The 19,063-nt window shown below is 44.4% G+C and overlaps 1 protein-coding gene across 1 annotated transcript in view; it reads right to left on the bottom strand.

Annotated features, from left to right (window-relative positions):
* Window positions 1-19,063, bottom strand: part of Dnai3 (dynein axonemal intermediate chain 3) — a 45,455-nt gene that overhangs the window by 18,881 nt on the left and 7,511 nt on the right. Inside the window, exons 4-15 of the mRNA XM_041656525.1 lie at window positions 16,386-16,567; window positions 15,130-15,234; window positions 13,483-13,632; window positions 11,693-11,892; window positions 10,600-10,716; window positions 10,024-10,214; window positions 9,113-9,237; window positions 8,714-8,803; window positions 6,522-6,608; window positions 5,403-5,531; window positions 3,280-3,353; window positions 1,308-1,521 (exon numbers count right to left, since the gene is read on the bottom strand). Of these exons, the coding sequence (XP_041512459.1) occupies window positions 1,308-1,521; window positions 3,280-3,353; window positions 5,403-5,531; window positions 6,522-6,608; window positions 8,714-8,803; window positions 9,113-9,237; window positions 10,024-10,214; window positions 10,600-10,716; window positions 11,693-11,892; window positions 13,483-13,632; window positions 15,130-15,234; window positions 16,386-16,567 (1,664 nt within the window). The remainder of the gene's footprint in view (window positions 1-1,307; window positions 1,522-3,279; window positions 3,354-5,402; window positions 5,532-6,521; window positions 6,609-8,713; window positions 8,804-9,112; window positions 9,238-10,023; window positions 10,215-10,599; window positions 10,717-11,692; window positions 11,893-13,482; window positions 13,633-15,129; window positions 15,235-16,385; window positions 16,568-19,063) is intronic.

The following is a 19,063-nucleotide window of genomic DNA, read 5'->3' as shown; positions in this document are numbered from 1 at the left end:
TCTTTCTTCATACGTTTTATATCCATCCCCAAACTCACCTTTGTTGTAGCTTAAAACGGTGATTTAGTGCCCTGATCCCTAAATCCTTCAGTAGAATGAAGCTTCAGAAGGGGCCTGGCTTCTACCCGGATGCCTGCTGGTCTGAATGATGGATGTGGCTCTGTGCCTACATCGTGTGTCCATGGTCAGAATAATAAATGGCCGTTGGGTTTCTTCCTGTATGGCAATCTCCCCCTATTTTCTCCCTCTGACTCTATCTCCTCGCTATGCGATTATTCTTGGGTACATTTGCATATTCATTTGTTTTACATCTCAGCAAATCTTACCCAAGACAATTTATTTCCTTTCTTAAAAGTTGCTTTAGATTTATTTCACCTTATGTATATGGGTGCTTGGGTATGTATGTGTGTGCAACATGAGCATGCTTCGTGCTCACAACGGTCAGAAGAGGGCATCCCATGCCCTGGAGCTGGAGGCAATGCTGGTTGTGAGCCACTACGTGGTTGCTGGAAAGGAACCCATATCCTCTGCAAGAGCAGCAGGTGCTCTTAACACACTGGGCCGTTTCTCCAGCCCCCTCCTCCAGACAATTATTAATATTCTCGTTCATGTTCTTTCCCAGCTACCTCAGAAATAGTCTCACCCCTCCAAGCTCCTTCTCTGGGAGCCAACACCGAGGAGTGTTGACGTGATATTCATAAATTAAAAGAAAATATAAATATCAAGTTTGAAATTAGAATCACACATCTAAAGAAAAGATCTCCACACACCCTCCACATGTTCCCATACACATTTTCAAGGTGAATTGCCCACTCAAGTTAAATACAGATGACTTCTTATTCGGTGACTTCTCAGCTCTGTTTGCTGCAGTACTAGCCTGTCATTTCTTACTACTGATGTTTAAAATGTGCAGATTTTTCCTATTGAAGTAGAGAAAATTAACTTTCCTGGGCCCACCTGAGTAGCAACCAATCTTCAAGGAACCAATATGCAGCTAAAGAATCATCACTCAGCTGTTTCTAAATGTAGCTTGCTTATACAGGAGATACCAGCCTCGAGTTCACTGCGATTTGGGTGTCTGTTTGGGTCTAGATCAGCATCAATCATCCTCAGTCAGGTTGTTATTGGCTGAATGAAGGAATTAGTGAACACTGGGATCCTGTGCTAGTCTGAGCCATTCTTCATTTGGAGGGTGGGCTCACGGTGCAAGCTAGGCAGAATGTGTGGGGTGTAGGATAGAACCACGCCCACGTTGTTGTAGGCAGAATGTGTGGGGTGTAGGATAGAACCGCACCCACGTTGCTTACTCTAGACAGGGGTTTCCAGGACAGATCCAGGTGCAAGAAAGTTGACGGCACATCAAAGGGAATTTCAATGGTTTCTTCTTTCTTTTTCTCTGCTGCTGGTTGTTGGGAGTTTGTGTTGTTGTTGGTTGCGGCTGTGGCGGTTGTTGTGGCTGCGGCGTTCGTTGCGGCTGTGCTTGTAGGTTTTAGGGGTCTAATATCCCAAAAACATATTGTGCTAAAAGAAAGCTCATGTGATTAGTATTATTATTTCATTAAGAACAAGCAAGAGGCACAATGTCTAGACATCACATGTTAACATGGCAACTTCCTAGTGTTTCTGAAACTAAGCTTTTATGAAATGAGGCCATTCTGTGTTTCATTTCCAAAAAGATTTGATTTTTAACTAATACGTTTGTGTGTGGCTGCACGTGACTTCGTGCGTGTGAATGTGGTGTCCATGGAGGTCAAACAGAGCCTTGGTTTCCTGGAGCTGGAGTTCCAGGAGGTGCTGAGTTTTCTCATGTGGGTGCTGGGAACTGGGCCTGACCTCGGCAGGAGCAGCCAGAGCACTGCGTCATCCCCCCAGCACCACGCTCCATGATTTACAAATCATACCATGCGTATAGGTGTTTGATTTTCTTTGTCTCGATGGTAATACAGGAGAATTCAATTTGGAAACTGATGACTTTGAAAAGGAATATAAGAGCTTTATTAAGACACAACTCATATATAATAAGCTCATCTAGCTCATCTATCAAAAACACAATTTTAATGGTGGTTATTAAAGTCTCCAGTGCCTTCGGTTGAACCCCACAGTTTCTGCTCCTTCTAGCTTCCCTATCATAAATACTATGTCATTATTTTTTGTCTGGACCAAAGATTTTTTGTTTTTGTTTTTTGGATTTTTGAGTCAGGGTCTCACTACATAATTCTGGTTGTCCTGGAACTCACTATACACACAGGCTGGCCTCAAACTCACAGAGATCTACTTACCTCTGCTTCCCAAGTGCTGGGGTCAAAGGTGTGTGCCACCACACCGAGATTCAAAGATTTTTTTTTTTAAATAGGACCTTACCATATAGCTCCGGCTGGACTTAATTCATAATTCTCAGGCTCCAGTCTTTTGAGTGCTTTGATTATGAGCTACAAAGCTGTTTTTAATAGTAATTTTTTTCTGGTATTTGGAGGCTAGATAAGCATTATTACTTATCTAGATAAGTATTAAATTTTCCATGTTGTTATGAATTCTTAATTCTATAAATGGGCCGATGCAATTTTATCTAAACAAATAGCCTCTGACATGTCTGTCAAATTATAACAACACTTTTCTACTGTTAGGAAGCCTTCCTGTCCCATGTGAGATGAACTGGATGTGAACAGCATATACCATAGATTGACAAATACAGTGTATGAAGAAGCAGATACTGCTATGCACAAATACCAATGAGAAAGTGCAGTTAACTATGTTTTCTATTACGGTTATTATTATTACCATTATTACTGCTGTTGTGTGCACGATGTGTCTGAGCACAGACACTGGCATGCCATGGGCATGAGTGGTACCCAGAGGACAACAGCTGACAGTTGGCGCTCTCCTCCACCCTGGCTCCCGGGACTGCCAAGGGCTTTTACCAGCTGAGCCTTCTTGCTGGCTCCCGTTTTCTTATTGTTTTCAAATTTATCCCCATAAAAAGCTCTTTTGTTCTCTTTTGGCTCAGAACTTGCTTTGTAGATGACTTGGCTTCACAATCTAAGATCCTGGTCTACTGGAGCCTCCTGAGCGCTGAGACTAAAGGCACACACCACATTGCTCCAGGTCAAAGTTCATTTGTTTTAAATGCCAGCAACACTACACAATTCTCCTTCAGTCATGTTAGGTTATTGCTGTAGTAACGATTATGGAATGAGTGAAGAAAAAGATGGGTTTTAGGAACATCGAAGCAAAAGAGCCTAACTTGCTAAGGGTTTGGGAAATGTTTGAAATGAAACTTACCAATCTGCTGAGCACGTGACCAGCTGACAGTTTATCCCACTTCGATTTTCAAAGACAGAGCCCATTCTGTTAATCTATTTAAAACGTTTGAAGAAAAGAAAATTCGGTAAAATAACAATAATAAGTTCCCTCTAAAGCTGCCTCTGGTTTCCTTAGCCATCAGTATTTCACCAAGTTTACATGTATGAAGTTCCGAAAGCATAACGACTATTATTAAAAAAGCAAATTCTGAGTAGCTAGAAATGATTTTTCTCATAGCTTTTTTCCTCTTTTAAAAAGTTTTTCTTCTTTTAAAAGATATCATTAACACTACCATAGACATTTGAAATCTGAGTTTTAAGATAAAATACAACTGTACTTTGAATTCTTATCCACTCCTTGTTCACAGAAATATTTTTACACAGTTTTAATTAAGGGTTGATTCTCAGATTCTCCAATTCACAGTGTGAATTTTAACTGCATGTTCACAAAGTATTTTAAATGTTTTATAAAATGTAGATGATACACATTGTTTAATGGTTCACTAGTTTTAGAAATGCAGGATCTTTCCCTTTTCCACTATCCACTGTTAACTAAGCCAAATAGTTTCAGGAGACTATTAAACAGGTAAGAGCCATAGAAAAGGGGATAAGTCTCAAGGAGGGAACCGACGGTGACTGGGCATAGTGACAGATGACTTTAATTCTTCATCTACATAGAGAGGTTCAGAATAGCCAGGGCTACATAGAAAGACCCTGTCCCCCCTAACATAAAAGAACAGAGTCTAGAAGATAAAAGGAAACCAATGGCATCCCCTGTCAAATTACTACACAGCCCCGCAAGCACAGAGAGGATCTCCAGGATCCACTCACGCTCTTAGAAGGTCCAAAGTCCACACTAACTACTTGTTAAGGAGATTAACACGTTCAGGAGTAACTTGTGAGGTTGGCTCTCTCAAATGTATACGGAAAAATGGCTGTCTTGATAGGGTTCATATGTAAAATAGTAGACAGCAAAGGGGCTTTAGCAGGGTTGGGTGAGGGGGAGATGCTGCGACCAGGCATGCAGGCATCCTGCCAGCCAGGTAACCGCAGACCAGGCTGACCCACCCTCAGCTCCCAACCCTTTCTGGTTGTGTGTGAAATGCCAACTTTCATTGGATCTCTACTGAGGCCACCCTGATGGTCTCAGAGATTCATGACTGTAGGATCTTATTATCTTTGTCAACTCAACACAGCCTAGGGTCAACTGAAAAGGAAGCCTTGGTTGAGGAATTGCCTAGATCCAACTGACATGCATATGGCGTGTCTGTGGAAAATCATCTTATTCCTTGGTGCCTGAGGGTCCAAACCACTGTGGGCAGAACCATCCCTGAGCAGGTGATTCTGGCTGTATAATTCCATGGTCATGAACGTCTTTAATCTCAGCCCTTGGGAGATAGAGGCAGGCAGATCTCTGTGAGTTTGAGGCCAGCCTGGTTTACAGAGCAAGTTCCAGGACAGTCAAGGCTACACACAGAAATCCTGTCTGGAAAACAAACAAACAAACAAACAAACAAAAACAACAAAAAAAAAAAACCAAGAAAGCTGGCTAATCACATTAGAGCTGTCAAGTGGGATTCCTTCAAGGTTTCTGTGTTAAGTCCCTGCCTCAACTTCCCTCGAGGAGGGACCTGGAAGTGTAAGCCAAGTAAACCCTTCCTTCTTCTAAGAGGTTTAGTAAAAGCATTGCATTGCAGTAACATAAAGGAAGCTAGAACAAACCCCTGAAACTGCAATACTACTTCAGAAGCTTGAACAAACATTTTATAAACTAGGCAGGGACTGTGGCTGGCTCAGTTGGTACAGTGCTTGCCAAGTGTGCTCAGAACCCTGGTCTGACCCTACAGCAGCACCACATACACGGGGCATGGTGCACACATTTGTAAGCCCAACACTTGGGAGGTGGAGACAGGGGAGTCAGAATTCAAAGCCATCCTTGACTGCATAATAGGTTCAAAGCCGGCCTGGGATACATGAGACACTGTATCAAAACAACAACAACACAAATATAACAGAATTTGAGCTTGGTGGTTAAGGGGACTGGCTGCTCCTCTAGAGGATCAAGGTTTGATTCCCAGTACCCGCACAGCCATCAACACTCACCTCAAATGAGTCTGGCAGCCAGTGTATATCTGTGATTACTTTCCTATGTCCGTTTTCTATCGAAGACACTGCACAGTGTCTGATGTACATCGCTTCTTTATTACTGTCTGGTTCAAGGAGAAACATAGGCTAGAGAAATGTTAAAAGAATATTAGATTTCAGAGAGGAGATGGGTGAACTCCACCGGCAATTGCAGTTAAAATGGAAAAACCCAGAGTGGTATCAGTTTAGGTAAAAACAGATTAGTGTTTCAGTATACCACAAATTTAGTAACAGACTTACCAACTTTCCCTTTCAATGGAGTCCAGTCTCTAAACTTCACAAGGACTATGGACCCAGTTTATTCTTGAATGAGTGTTTCCATGAGCACAGGGATGCATATCTCCTACCATTCCTCAGGGAGAGCCCTATGGCTCCCAGGGCTGGAGAACTGGGATTGGAGGAACGTGTGATACGGAGGGTAAGTACTGACATGGAGGTTGATTGCCTTTTCCAGTACTCCTGATGGAGTCCACAGCCTCATGGAACCATTACATGTTTTTTTTTTAAATTTAAAATCGACATTAATATATTTCATACATGTGTACATGTGTGTGGGTGTGCTTGAGTGTAGAAGTCAGATCTCTCCTTCCACCATGTGGGTCTCAGGGATGGAACTCAGTTCACCAGGCTTGGGGACGGCACTTTTATCCAATGTCACCCTTTCCTCTTACCATGTGACCTGGCCCTTGGAGAGGCGAGGTGGCACGTGCAAGCTCAGAGCCTGTAAGACAGCACCTGGGTACCCAAACTTTCTGTCCTTCCATCCTAGGCTCCTTCAGGAAAATCACTTTAGGCAAATTATTTGCTTCCTTCATTTTCTTTAACAAAAATATAGCAGCAAAACCCCATAAAATCCTGTGCTGGTCAAAGAACCTTGTTTTATTATGTTTTTAGTGACCACCTCCATAAAAAGTGATTCAGAAAATGCCTACAGACAGATGTAAAGAATGGAAAAAAATATTGCCATGTTTCTTGTACAGAGTCTTTACAAAGATTGGCGACCCTGTTATGTGTGTTTTGCGGAACTCTGGAACGGAGAGGAACATCCCTGTGAGAAGGAAGCTAGAAACAGCCAACCTTGAGAGTGGCCTTTTTACTTCTGCTGCCGCCGGACTTGATGTTTTCTATGCGGTCCGCGTGCGCTGTGATATCCCAGAGGACGACCTAAAACAGAGAGAAAGGTGAGCGCAGCACTTTCAGGACACAGAGGACTGGGTTTGAGAGACTGCTTTGTAGGAAGCGATTGGTATGGAGCCTGAGAAAAATCAATCACCTTAGGGCATACTCAGATCTAGCTTGAGGCCTATGTAACTTGTGACTTCTAGAGCAGATACTGAGAGAGTGTTCTCATCTCTCCAGCAGATACTGAGAGAGTGTTCTCATCTCTCCAGCAGATACTGAGAGAGTGTTCTCATCTCTCCAGCAGATACTGAGAGTGTTCTCATCTCTCCAGCAGTGTCCGCCACTCCTTGTTCTATGCTCATGGATGCTGTTATTGAGCAAATAAACGCAAGACAAATAGCGGGCACTTCTCCATGCTTTGGTAAGATTTTGTCCCTTGTCCTGCTCTGTATGTAGGTATAGCTGCTTCCGACCTGGGGAGAATCAGAATTTACCCAGATTCTCAAGAATTAAGTACAAACTTCCAATCACTGGGGAGGAAAGGCAGACAAATTATCTTACTTGCCTCTAACTGCTACCTCAGAATTTGCTTGTTACTTGGATGATCCTTCTTTTAAAAACAAGAACAAAGTAGAATATACAATGCCAGGTCAGGGCAGTGGTCAATGACTAGCCAGCCTGTCAGTAAACAAGATGGTCACAGACTGCCAGTGTTGGAGAAACAAGAGTGGTTCTATTACATTGTGCCCCTTTCTACAACATTCTAAAACAAAATCATACCATTTTTGTCACAGATCAAAGGCACTTCAAACTTTCTTGGTTTAGGGGATGGGTCATTACTACAATCTCAGCAGCTGTTGAAGAAACACCAGGGAGGTGTTTGCTTTTCTGATTTTCCTGCTGTTCTGGAAAAATGTACTGGAAGCTGCTGATGTGTGAATCTAAAGAATTGTCTCAGCCACACACAGAAAGAACAGATGCCTCTATTTATTTTATTAATGGGCTTGGGTCTCATATAGCCCAGACTGACCTTGAACTATCTATGTAGCCAAGGATGACCTTCGACTCTGGATCCTCCTGCCTCCGCCTCCCAAGTGCTGAGAGTGCAGGTGTGTGCCCCCCATTCTCTGGGGGATCCAATTCAGGGCTTTGCAGTCTCTGGGCAACCCTCTCCAGCTACATCCTGTGCACTAAGTGAAGTTTCTAATTGTCAGACTCACTGAGTGAAATAGCTTGAAGCTTAGACCATAGAAAGGCTTTAAAGTTTGTGTTTGGCTTCCCTAATACAACATTGGAGGGTAGAATCTCTTTTTGGTTTTTCTTTTTCTTTTTTTTTTTTTTGGTTTTTCGAGACAGGGTTTCTCTGTGGTTTTGGAGCCTGTCCTGGAACTAGCTCTTGTAGACCAGGCTGGTCTCGAACTCACAGAGATCCGCCTGCCTCTGCCTCCCGAGTGCTGGGATTAAAGGCGTGCGCCACCACCGCCCGGCGGAGGGTAGAATCTCAATGTGGTATGAAGTATATGTCTTAGAAGAAAAATGAAGGAAACGTAGTAAATTCAAGCAATGGTTTCTTTCCTAAGAGGCAGCAATGCTTGTAGCTTATTGCATTGGTTAGTTTTTATTGAAACTAGAGTCACCTGGGAAGAGGGAGGCATTACCTAAGTCAGCACGACCTGTGGGCATGTCTTTGAGGCATTTTCGTGATTGCTAATTGATGTCAAAGGGCACATCTTGAGAGGTCAATGCCTAGCCAAGTGGGTCTGCGCTGTATAAGTGAAAAAAGGATAGATCTGAGTTCTTATGTGTATCTTTTTTTTTTTTTTTTGAGACAGGGTTTCTCTGTGGCGTTGGTGCCTGTCCTGGAACTAGCTCTTATAGTCAAGGCTGGCCTCGAACTCACAGAGATCCACCTGCCTCTGCATCCCAAGTGCTGGGAATAAAGGCGTGCGCCACCACCACCCAGCTCCCATGTGTATCTTAAGTGCCAATCCCATGACTGACCTATCTTTCTACTCAAGTCATAGCACAGTGGTTGCCACATGGCCAACATGCCTTCCCTGTGCCCTACTGCACCCTGGAGTTCTAAAGTTACCCCAATCCAAACTTCTTACAGCGTCAGTAAACACCTGAAGACAATTCCTAACTACCTGTCCATTTATACAGCCTCCAGCGATGATGTTAGGGTCACTCGGACAGAACTCAAAGCAGAAGATGTCATCAGGGCTCTCCAGCATCAACTAAAGTCAATCCATGCATCAAAAAGAACAAGAAAATCTATTACATAATATTGAGATGGGGAGAAGTCTAATTTTGTAGCTGTCTATAAATAATGCACATTTGAGCTAGCTCTCAGAGGCACTTTTGTTGAATTTTATCATGGACATTGGTTCCACCTATGAGATTGCAATCTGCGAAGAAAGAAACCTATTTCCTGTGATTTACAACATTAGGAGATCATGAAATAATTTGCAGTTTAAATTTTTCTAAAGACTTGAGGACGTGGCATTTGAGAAAGTTAAGCTTTTGGTGAGCTGGCCATCTGTTACCTGAGGGTGTATGGGGTCAGAGAAACTCCAGAAAAGAATCAGGGATGGCTGGAGCAGTAGTTTACCCGAAAAGTGGACTCTCTCTTCGTAGGAGAGGCGCACAGCCACCGACACGACTATGAGTCCTGTTGAACCAAACACAAGTACCAAGCAGTCAGCAGTCCCCATGCACAGAGGCCCCCACGCTCCATGCTTGTTGTAGTGGTAGATTTGATGTTGTGGGCATGAGCTGCATGTCCCTTAGCACTGAAAGTGTAGCTGGTGCAAACTGAGATGTGCAGTCAGCAGAGCCAGCTTTTTTGGAAGACTTGGTAATAAAAATATGATTTTTGTCTTTACTTGTGTGACTACGTGTCTGTCTCTGTGTAGTCTGCACATATGAGTGGAGGTGCCCTGGGTACCAGTAGGAGGCATCAGATCCCCCAGAGCTGGAGTTACAGGTGTCAGTGAGCCACCTGGTGTGGGTGCTGGGAATGAACTCTGGTCTCCTCTAAGAGCAGCTTGTGCTCTTGACCACTGAGCCATCTCTCCAGCCTTCAAGAAATATTTTTAATCAGAAAAAAATGTCAGTGAGGAGGGCAGGAAGGGACAAAGTGAACAGAGACTTAATTTTTTTCCCATGCTACACTTGAACACATCGATTGCTTTCCTTGAGCTATTGAGCTCTTTAAAGGTGTCTGTCTGCCCAGAGGGTTAGGGTAGCACATTCAGCACAGGAGTCTGGCAGGCCCCAGGCAAAGGCAGACTCTTCGTTCACTGTCCCTGCAGCTGTGTGGCCTGAACAAGTCTTTTCCCCAAGTGTGTGTGGGAAATGCTTGCTTGGCAGGGCCCCGGCACTTAGCAAGCCTTATATGTTAGCCGAAGTCAATCTCATCTTCAGTCTTAGATACTAAAATAAGACTTTCCCTTACCATAGATGGTCGGGTGCCACGAGACACAGGTAATCATTTTCTCCATGGTGCTGTGAAGGTCTGTAAAGGACTGGTACTCTTTAAGGTGGGTGTCGCTCTTGTCCCCAAAGGTGCTTTCTTCCTCTGCAAGGTTCTTCCAGTCATTGATAAATGTGTTCATGATTTCATTTTGCTGAAGGGCTATTTCAACACTGTTTTATTTAAAAAAAAAAAAAAGAAGCAGCCGACATGCTGGATTTTAGTATCAGTGACATTAGAACTGTCATCACAGACATGAGGATGGTAAGCAGCCGACATGCTGGATTTTAGTATCAGTGACATTAGAACTGTCATCACAGACATGAGGATGGTTGAGGAGGAATGTGTGCCCGTGAGGACTATTCTTGCTCATAACCCACAGCTGCACAGCATAAGTCCCATGGAGGGCAGGAATCACTGAGACTCATTCACTCATGTCCTACTAACAACTGTCCCCATATTCCTATGTGTCACACAGGAAGCTGCTTCTGGAGACACCATTATTAAAAATAACTGGGTGCATATTATGTTTAAAGTTTTTAATAGATACTTTCTTACCTTGTGGACACGTTGTTGAGAAAGTCGACCAAAGACTTGGATTGTTCCAGGCTTTCTTTTTCCTCTTCTGAAAATTCCCTTGGATAATACTGTGTAGTCGCATTTCTAGGAAATGCCCTAATAGTTAAAAGAAAGTTGAATACCAAAACTTGGATCAGAGAGAAGCAAATATAGGTAATGTCAGAGCGGGCTTGGGGCGAAAGGTAGATAAGAAACGGAAGAGGATGTGGAGTGCAGCGCTGGTTATGTCCAGGGGAGCAAGGACAGCTGCCATGAAAGTGGCATCAGGCAATAGCTGGAGCAGATGTGTTACTGTTTGGTTTCGATAATGGTGTTTTAAATGTACACATCTCTCTATCCTATCATCTCTGTATCTTGCCACTGCCTAAATTAACAGTGGCCACATTTTGCCTGCTTTAATTATAGCCACTTCCTACCTGGCCAGCCTGTTCCATTTACAGCTTCCTCTACCCTGCCTCCCCCCCCCAGCAGACACCACCACGGATCATTTTTACACTGTACATCAAGTCTCCTTTGTATGAGAGCTCGCCAGCATTTCCTGCTGGCCCACTGCTTTTCTGTGTGCCACACTGTGAAGGAAATGAGACTTTAGATGCTATTCGAAGCGTTCTGGATGGAAGTTTCTTGTTTTTTTCATAAGCGATAGTGGCCCAAATAAGAAATGCAGCCAATGCAGCCAGACAGTCTGACACGGGATGCAAAAATGGTCACTTAGAGCTGGTGTGGTGGCACATGCCTGTAATTAATCCCAGCATTTGGGAAGCTGAGGCAGGAGGATTGCTGAAAATGGAAGATTAGCCCAAAATACATATAGCAAGTTCCAGGCCAGCCTGGACTATATAGTGAGACCCTATCATAAACAAAGTCTCTCAGCAGGAAGATAGTAGCACAATTCCAGGTGAGAACCAGCAAGCACTGTGATTATTAACACCATTTCCCATTGTCCTGCTTCATAGTTTTAACATATATTTATGTCGTGTTCCCTAAGAGTTTAAAAAGAGAGTTATTGGGCACAATTCAGTCTTCCTGAATTGAGCACACTTTTGTGACGGCTCTACCATGTCATACCTACCATCTTGTCTGAGTGCTTGTGCCCTTGACTTCGGGAATGACTTGCAAGCCGATGTCTTTCTCAGCTTGTGTGAGTGTGTAATTTTTATCAACGTAGGAAGCACACTCAATGTAGGCATCTTTGACGCTAGAAGCATTCTGGTCTCTGAAAGCCACGGGGGCACCAAATTGACTTCTTTTCCTAGAAATCATGTACGTCACCTGCAACACACATAGGCAGCAAAGAAACCCCAATGAAATCTCTGGAGAGAAGTGGGTGTGAGTGTTGGTTTACCCAGACACTCAGAGACTGCTGTGGATTCTTGCTGTCCCTCTTGAGCTTTGGTTCCCACAGCCTGCAGCCACTATTCCTCGATGAAGCCATGGTCACCGTGACTGAGGCCTCCTTGCCTGTCAAAAAGACAAGCAGTGACTGGGAATTTACATCTTGACCAGTAGTGGACTGGTGGGAGGCTTCGGAAGTCCATCTCCATGGCTTCTCTTTGGGACAACCCTGAGTGTAATTTGTACTCCCGAGTTCCTTTATGAACTCAGGACAAAGCCTTCCTTCTAGAGACAATGGCAAGCTTGCTCCCTCGGAGGGCTTCCTTCCTGCCCAGCACCCCGCTAAGCTGACTGCACCCAAGCCTCCTTTCAAGAGTTGCTCTGAGAGGGAACACTACTTACTGTATTCCCTTTCTACTGCTGCAGTAATCGATGACCACAACTGGGGTGGCTTAAAACACAGGGATTTATTCTATGTTTAGTCTAGCCATAGAGGCTAGACTGTTGAAGCTGTCTAGTTGGGGGGCAAGGGAGAACTTGACCTTGCTTCTTTCTCAACTCCTGGTACCAGCGAGCAGTCCTCATCCTTCCTTGATCATAGGTACATTCTCCCTGAGGTCTCTACAGTCTCCGAGCAATGGGGATTGAGCTGGGGGCTCGGAGGGCCTGAGAGCCAATTCTATGTCTCTTCCATGTGGCAACCCTGCCTACATCTATACTTGATCAACTTCTCATAAGACCACTAGTCAATGGACAGGGGGTGGCATAGGAGGAGCATGAGGAGGGGAGAGAGGGGAACGTGGTTGGTATGCAAAATGAAAAGAAACTTTCAAATACAAAAATTTAAAAAAAGAACACCAGTCAAATCAGATTAGGAACCTATTCTATGTGTGACCTCATTATAGCTTATATACAACTCATTATATATTAGCAAAGACCCCTCCCCATTTTACCAGTAATGTTACTCTCTGGGGCACTAGAGGTCAAGAGATTTTTTTAAAGATATCCTTTTTTTTGGGGGGGGCAGATTAAATTCCTGACACCTGCCAAAGGAAAAGACCATTCTTTTTTGGGAGCTGTAGATCCCTGGCCCCCTGCCTTTCTTTGCCTGCCTCAGACCCTTTGCTGGAGTGAACTGGGCAAAACACCTGTGTCTGCAGCTGCTCTGAGCACGAGACCTTAATGGCAGGGGAGTGGATTCCGATGAGGCCTGCAGCTGATAGATCCCGAGAGCTGGGTGTAGCTAAGGATCCCTATATAAGGTTTCTCTGAGCACACTAATCTTGGAATTGGCATTCTTGTATGAAGGACCGCCCGTGTCCGTGTCTCTCTCTGTCTGTGTGTTTTTAAGTCTCTCAGCCCCATTCCAGCTTGCATACATCTTTTTACAGCTCTTCTATGAGAAAAAGAAGAAACCCCACACTTTCCAATATAGCAAAGCTCAGGCTATCCCAGGAAAGAACACTCCTAGTTCCGGGCGGGGGGGGGGGGGGGAGGTTAGGACTGGACAGCAGCAAAGACTCTGACCCGCCTTTTTGATTCCTTGACGGATTCTTCCTCAATTTCTTTCTCACTGCCCAGAGACACCCACGGCTTGGAGAGAGGCGGTTTGTAGATGTACATGTCTTCTGGAGCATGCTCCTTGGGTTCTTCTTGTTCCTCTGGCACTTCAGGGGTCTAGAGCATAACAGAAGCATTTTAGAACATCTGGCCATTCTTATAATCCATGTGTCTCACACAATTAACTTGACTTTTTTAGGGGTGCATGGAGCGCTTCCTGTATCCTTGCCAACTTATGTGTTCATAAGTCCAGTAAGCAAAAGGGTGGTGGAGGAGGAAGTTGGCCCTTGACCTCTGTCTCAAAGGGCCGGGAGGATGAATGGGAGAGGAGTAAGAGGGCTGTTGGCCACTGTATAGGACATGTGACCCAGTAGGAGGGAGTTGGGTAGGCAGGGTTAGAGGTGTGAGGGAGGGGCCAGTATTTCCGGCAGCATGGTCAGGGCAGCATTTTTAGGGTCACAATTCCCAGGTAGGCGGGAATCTGGAGGCGCCGTGATCCTAGCCAACAGGACAGGTGCTGAGGGACACTGGTTATTGAGGGAAGGATGGGAGCGTAGCACCCAGTGGGCATACGGGAGTTTTGGCCACTTGTCCCACAGTGGCAAAAATTTTTAGATATTTAAGACATATGGTATCAGCCCCAATTTAAAAAGATTTTGTTAAAGGCTGCCCAGGGCATTCGTGGATCTGGCTTCGAATTGCAGGTGACCATTTTGCAAGTCTATGCTGGGACCGAAGCCTAGTGCAATGTATCCACAGTGGTAGGCTTTGAGTCAAAAAAACAGGGGGTGTCCTTTGAACAGAATGCCTTCTGAGAAAGGGGATAAGGTAGGTCCTTGTCCTGGTAACAGGTGGTCGAGGGCCTGGTACAGCTGCGCCTTTGGCGGGACACCCTGAAAATCGCAGCAGGCCCTGGGAAAAACAGCTTACCTAGTTGAAAGCCAGTCTTAGCCTGCCGGAGAGCAGGTGTTGGGGAGAAGGGTGTTTTACCACCATTTTGCCCTGGGCCAGTGGGGGAAAAACAGCCCCTTGGTGGAATTTCCAGATTAAATTTTTTTACACCCCATAAGGGGTCCATCATTTGGCAGGCTTTCTGAGATGCAGTAGGGTTTGGAGAGAAATGGGGGAGGGACTTGGGGTGGCGCTTCCAGCCAAGCAGGGAGGATGAACAGGATATTCCATATGCTAAGAAAGCATAATTTATTGCACGTCTTTACAAATAATACAGATTGCTTAGCTTGGTGGCTAAAATATAAAACTCAGTTTCCCTGGATTTATGAAGGATTATCTGATAAGAGGAAAGTAATGCATACACACATACACACACGTATGTATATACATATTATATATAAGTACATACATATATATTTATGTATGTATATATACATGTGTATATATGTGAGTGTATATATACACACACACAAATATATGTATATGTGTGTATTCTATTTGGGATAACTCTATCCTGAGGTATAATTTATTTTCCTTAGTTCCTCTACAGGAACTGAGAAAGCTCACCATTCTGAAGCTGAGCTGAGCTCAGGGTACAGAGCTGTGTCAAGGAGCCTAGGGATGACCCAGCAGCTGACCTGCAAAGGCTTATGATTTTCTTACCTTTAAAAAGTTTTCCTTGCCTTCCTCGGTCCCAATGAGGTAAAAGTTTAGTCCATATTTGAAGTCTTTGTCGTAGACGAGTAGCAACTCATCCCCAGGATATTCCTGTGGGGACATCAACGGGGGTCGAGGGTCAGAGCTCATCACTTTGTGCTGGTGCCAACATCAAATCGACATAGTCTGCAATGTAATCACGGTGATGATCTGCCTGCTAAACCAAATCCTCAAATTTAATTAAAACGTTCTCAAAAATAAAATGGATTCATGTAATTTTTACCGTTCAATTAAGTGTTTTGTTCGAACATATGTATGAGCGCCATCTTCTTCACACATGCGCACAATGCACCTACACTTACAGAGTACACTCACCCAGCCCAACACATGCGCACACGCACATGCACACACATGCACACAATGCGCCTGCACTTACAGAGTACACTCACCCAGCCCAACACATATGTGCACACACACATGCACACACAGCGCACACGCATGCATACACATGCACACACACATGCACACACAGTGCACACGCATGCATACACATGCACACACATGCACACATACATGCACACACATGCATATGCACATGCACACACAGTGTACACTCATGCATACACATGCATATGCACACACAATGCACACTCATGCATACACATGCATGCACATAGCACACTCATGCGTGCACACTCATGTGCGCGCACACACATGCATATGCATATGCATACACAGTGCACACTCATGCATACACATGCACGCACACATGCGCACACACATGCACACACATGCAACATGCATACACACATGCACCCACAATGCACACTCATGTGTACACATGCATGCACACACGCCTTAGAAAAAAGAGCGAGCTATGTGCACTGCTTGGTGGTGTGGTCTCGATGCTTGGAGGCAAAGCAGGACCAAAACTATAAATTTAACAATTTAAAACAACATAATAAAAAATTTTGAGACATGATCTTTTTTTGCAGCTCAGGGTGGCCTGGAAGTTGCTGTATGTCCCAAGTTGTCCTCAGTCTTGTGATCCTCCTGCCTCAGCTTCCTAAGTGCCACCATGCCCAGCCTGATTCCTATTTTAAGCTACGGGGTAAGACTGAACCTTTCACTTAGCATTCTCACATAGGATTTCCGGGGGCTGAACATAAAGGGAATGCCAGAATTGAATGCGAAATCATCTCTAACTTGTTCTGGGCTGCTCTTGAGGTAGGACTGAGAGCAAAGATCAAGCCTGTATTTACCCGGACAATTTTTTTCACCGGGTGGAAGTCAGACACTGCGGCTCGGTTCAGCAAGTCTGCCAAGATATCTTCTTTTTTGATGAGCTTATATGTTTGCTCATCTGTGAAATCTTCATCTGTTCGACAGTTGAATATTTCCTGGGTCTTGGTCGTTAATACTAATGGATAAATCTCTGGATGGCCTGGGAGAACAAAGTGCAATTGGGACATTAAATACAACTTAAAATGCTAGTATCAAGGAATGTTCTTGGTTACAGATGTGAGACTCTAAACGTCTCAGTCTTACATCTGAAGCAACTACATTCACGGTAAATATTCTGAACCACAGACTTTAAAGATGACTCTGTCACTAACCCTTGCCTTACAGACCTGAGGACCTGGGCTCCATTGGCAGCACCCACGCAGAAGGTGGGCAGCGTGGTGGGAACAGAGACTGCCCTTCCATTTCCTGGCTGCCCAGACCCAAATAATCACACAGAAACTATATTAATTACAACACTGTTTGGCCTATTAGCTCAGGCTTCTTGTTAACTAACTCTTACATCTTAAATTAACCCATTCCTATTAGTCTATGTTTGGCCACATGCTGTGGTGTTACTTCATTTTTTATATGTCTGTTTTCTCAGAGGCTGGCTTGAATCTCTCTTCTTCGGCAGCTACATGGCATCTGCCTGACTCTGCCTTCTTTCTCCTTGCATTCATTTTAGTTTTCCTGCCTACCTACATTCTTCTGTGTCACAGACTAAAGTAGCTTCTTTATTAACCAGGTAATAAAACATATTCATGGCACACAAAGGGAATCCTAGATCATGGTGGGATACCCTCATCCTGCCAGCAACGGTGAGCCTGGGGTAGAGACAGGCAGATCTCTGGAGCTCCTGGCTAGGCAGCCTTGCCTACTTGGAGAGGTTCCAGGCCTATGAGAGACCCCATCTCAAACAAGAATGACATCCAAAGGTGTCCTCTGTCCTCTACCTGCGTTTACACATGGGTGCACCCACTCAAACACAAACATGCGTGCACACACACAAAACCTAGGGCAAAATAAAAAGAGAGTACCAATGGCTTATTAATATCCTCTAAGGAACATTAATGTTTTCCTCTATCATCCCATGCAACCCTTTTACTGCTTAACTGTCACCTCCCTTGTATTTCTACTGTGATGTTAAATAGTATCTCTGAAACATTTTAAATTAATTTATCCCTGTATTCGACCATCTTCTTACTGTTGAATATTCAGTTTTTCTTATTTGTTTCTAATTATTATAACTACTCTTATATCTGGATAGAGGTGGGCAGTCCTTGGGCTTCCCACAGGTCAGGGAACCCTGATTGCTCTTCGAGCAGATGAGGGAGGGGGACTTGATCGGGGGAGGGGGAGGGAAGTGGGAAGCGGTTGCGGGGAGGAGGCAGAAATCCTTAATAAATAAATAAATTAAAAAATAAAAAAAATGTTTATGAATTGCTCTTGTACTACAAACCGTTTCTTTGGGGTACTTTTAGGGGTGGAAGTACCGGTCTGAAGGTGTGGTGATTTTCTTTTAGGTCATTTCAACGTCTGTCTCTGTCCCTGGTCTTGCTACTTCCTCCCACCACAGACCGGTCCCTAGCAGTGGCGTGTCCTGGGTCAGAGGATGCAACAGGGGAAGGGAGCATTTTACCCGTCATCAACCTTCATTATGGATTTTTTCCAGAGTCTTATCCTATTCAATATCATTAGTCCCTGCCAGGCCCGCCTCTGTCTCCCTATAGCATCTTCTCCCATCTCAGCATTCCTGGGTCCCAGTGGTGATGTCCAGCACACAGACTACGCACTAAAGACTCCGTGGTTTCCTTAGGAAGCTGCTGGGAGGAACTGGGGACTCCTCAGCACCCAAGATGGAAAAAGAGCAGGTACTATACTAACACAGGTGTTCAGAAAGGCAAGAAGCTTCAAGAAACTGGAGAGACAAAACAAACAAACGAAAAAGCCCATGCTCTCTTTTTAAAACTGCAGTTTAATTTTTAAAGGCCTTTTGAGATGGTCTGTGATTGATAGCTTTAATTATCAATGCAACAGAACCTGGAATCACCTGGGGAAGACTGTCTACAATAGATTGGCTGTATGGGCGTGTCTATAGGGGATGGCCTTCACTAAGTTAACTGATGTGGGCAGTTTCAGTCCATGCATGTGGCACCATTCCCTTGGCAAGGAGGGAGGACCCTGAACTGTATGAGAAGGGAGAGATCCGGTTGAGTGCAAGCAAGGACACTTGCGCTTGTTTTTCTCAGCTCTTGACTCTCAATGTGAAGGAAGTGGCTGTTTGCAGCTCCTGCCTTTACTACCCCTTCATGGATGGAGTATAAGCTGAAACTGTGAGCCAAGTAAACCCTTTCTCCCTTACGCTGCTTTATGTGCCCAGTGATTTTATCATGCCAACAAAAATAAAACCTGAGAAAGGGTCTCACGCCGTTTAAGCACAGGCTGCCCAAAATGTCCTATGTAGAACAGATTGGCTTTGAACTTGAGGTAATTACCCTGCCTCAAGACTGTGCTTTATGTTTCTTACCCTGACTAGACACCCAGTACATAACTTGGTATTTTTCACAAAAATGGCCAATTTTCTCTAACCAGACATTTTATTTATTTTTGTTTTATGTACATTGGTGTTTTGTCTGCATGTACGTTTGTGTGGGAG

This window comes from Microtus oregoni, unplaced genomic scaffold (assembly GCF_018167655.1).
Source record: "Microtus oregoni isolate MIOR12 unplaced genomic scaffold, Mior012 000000F_ref0000247, whole genome shotgun sequence".
NCBI classification, from domain to species: Eukaryota; Metazoa; Chordata; class Mammalia; order Rodentia; family Cricetidae; genus Microtus; species Microtus oregoni.
Note: the sequence above shows the minus strand (reverse complement) of the source record. Positions and strands in the feature narration are given on the sequence as shown.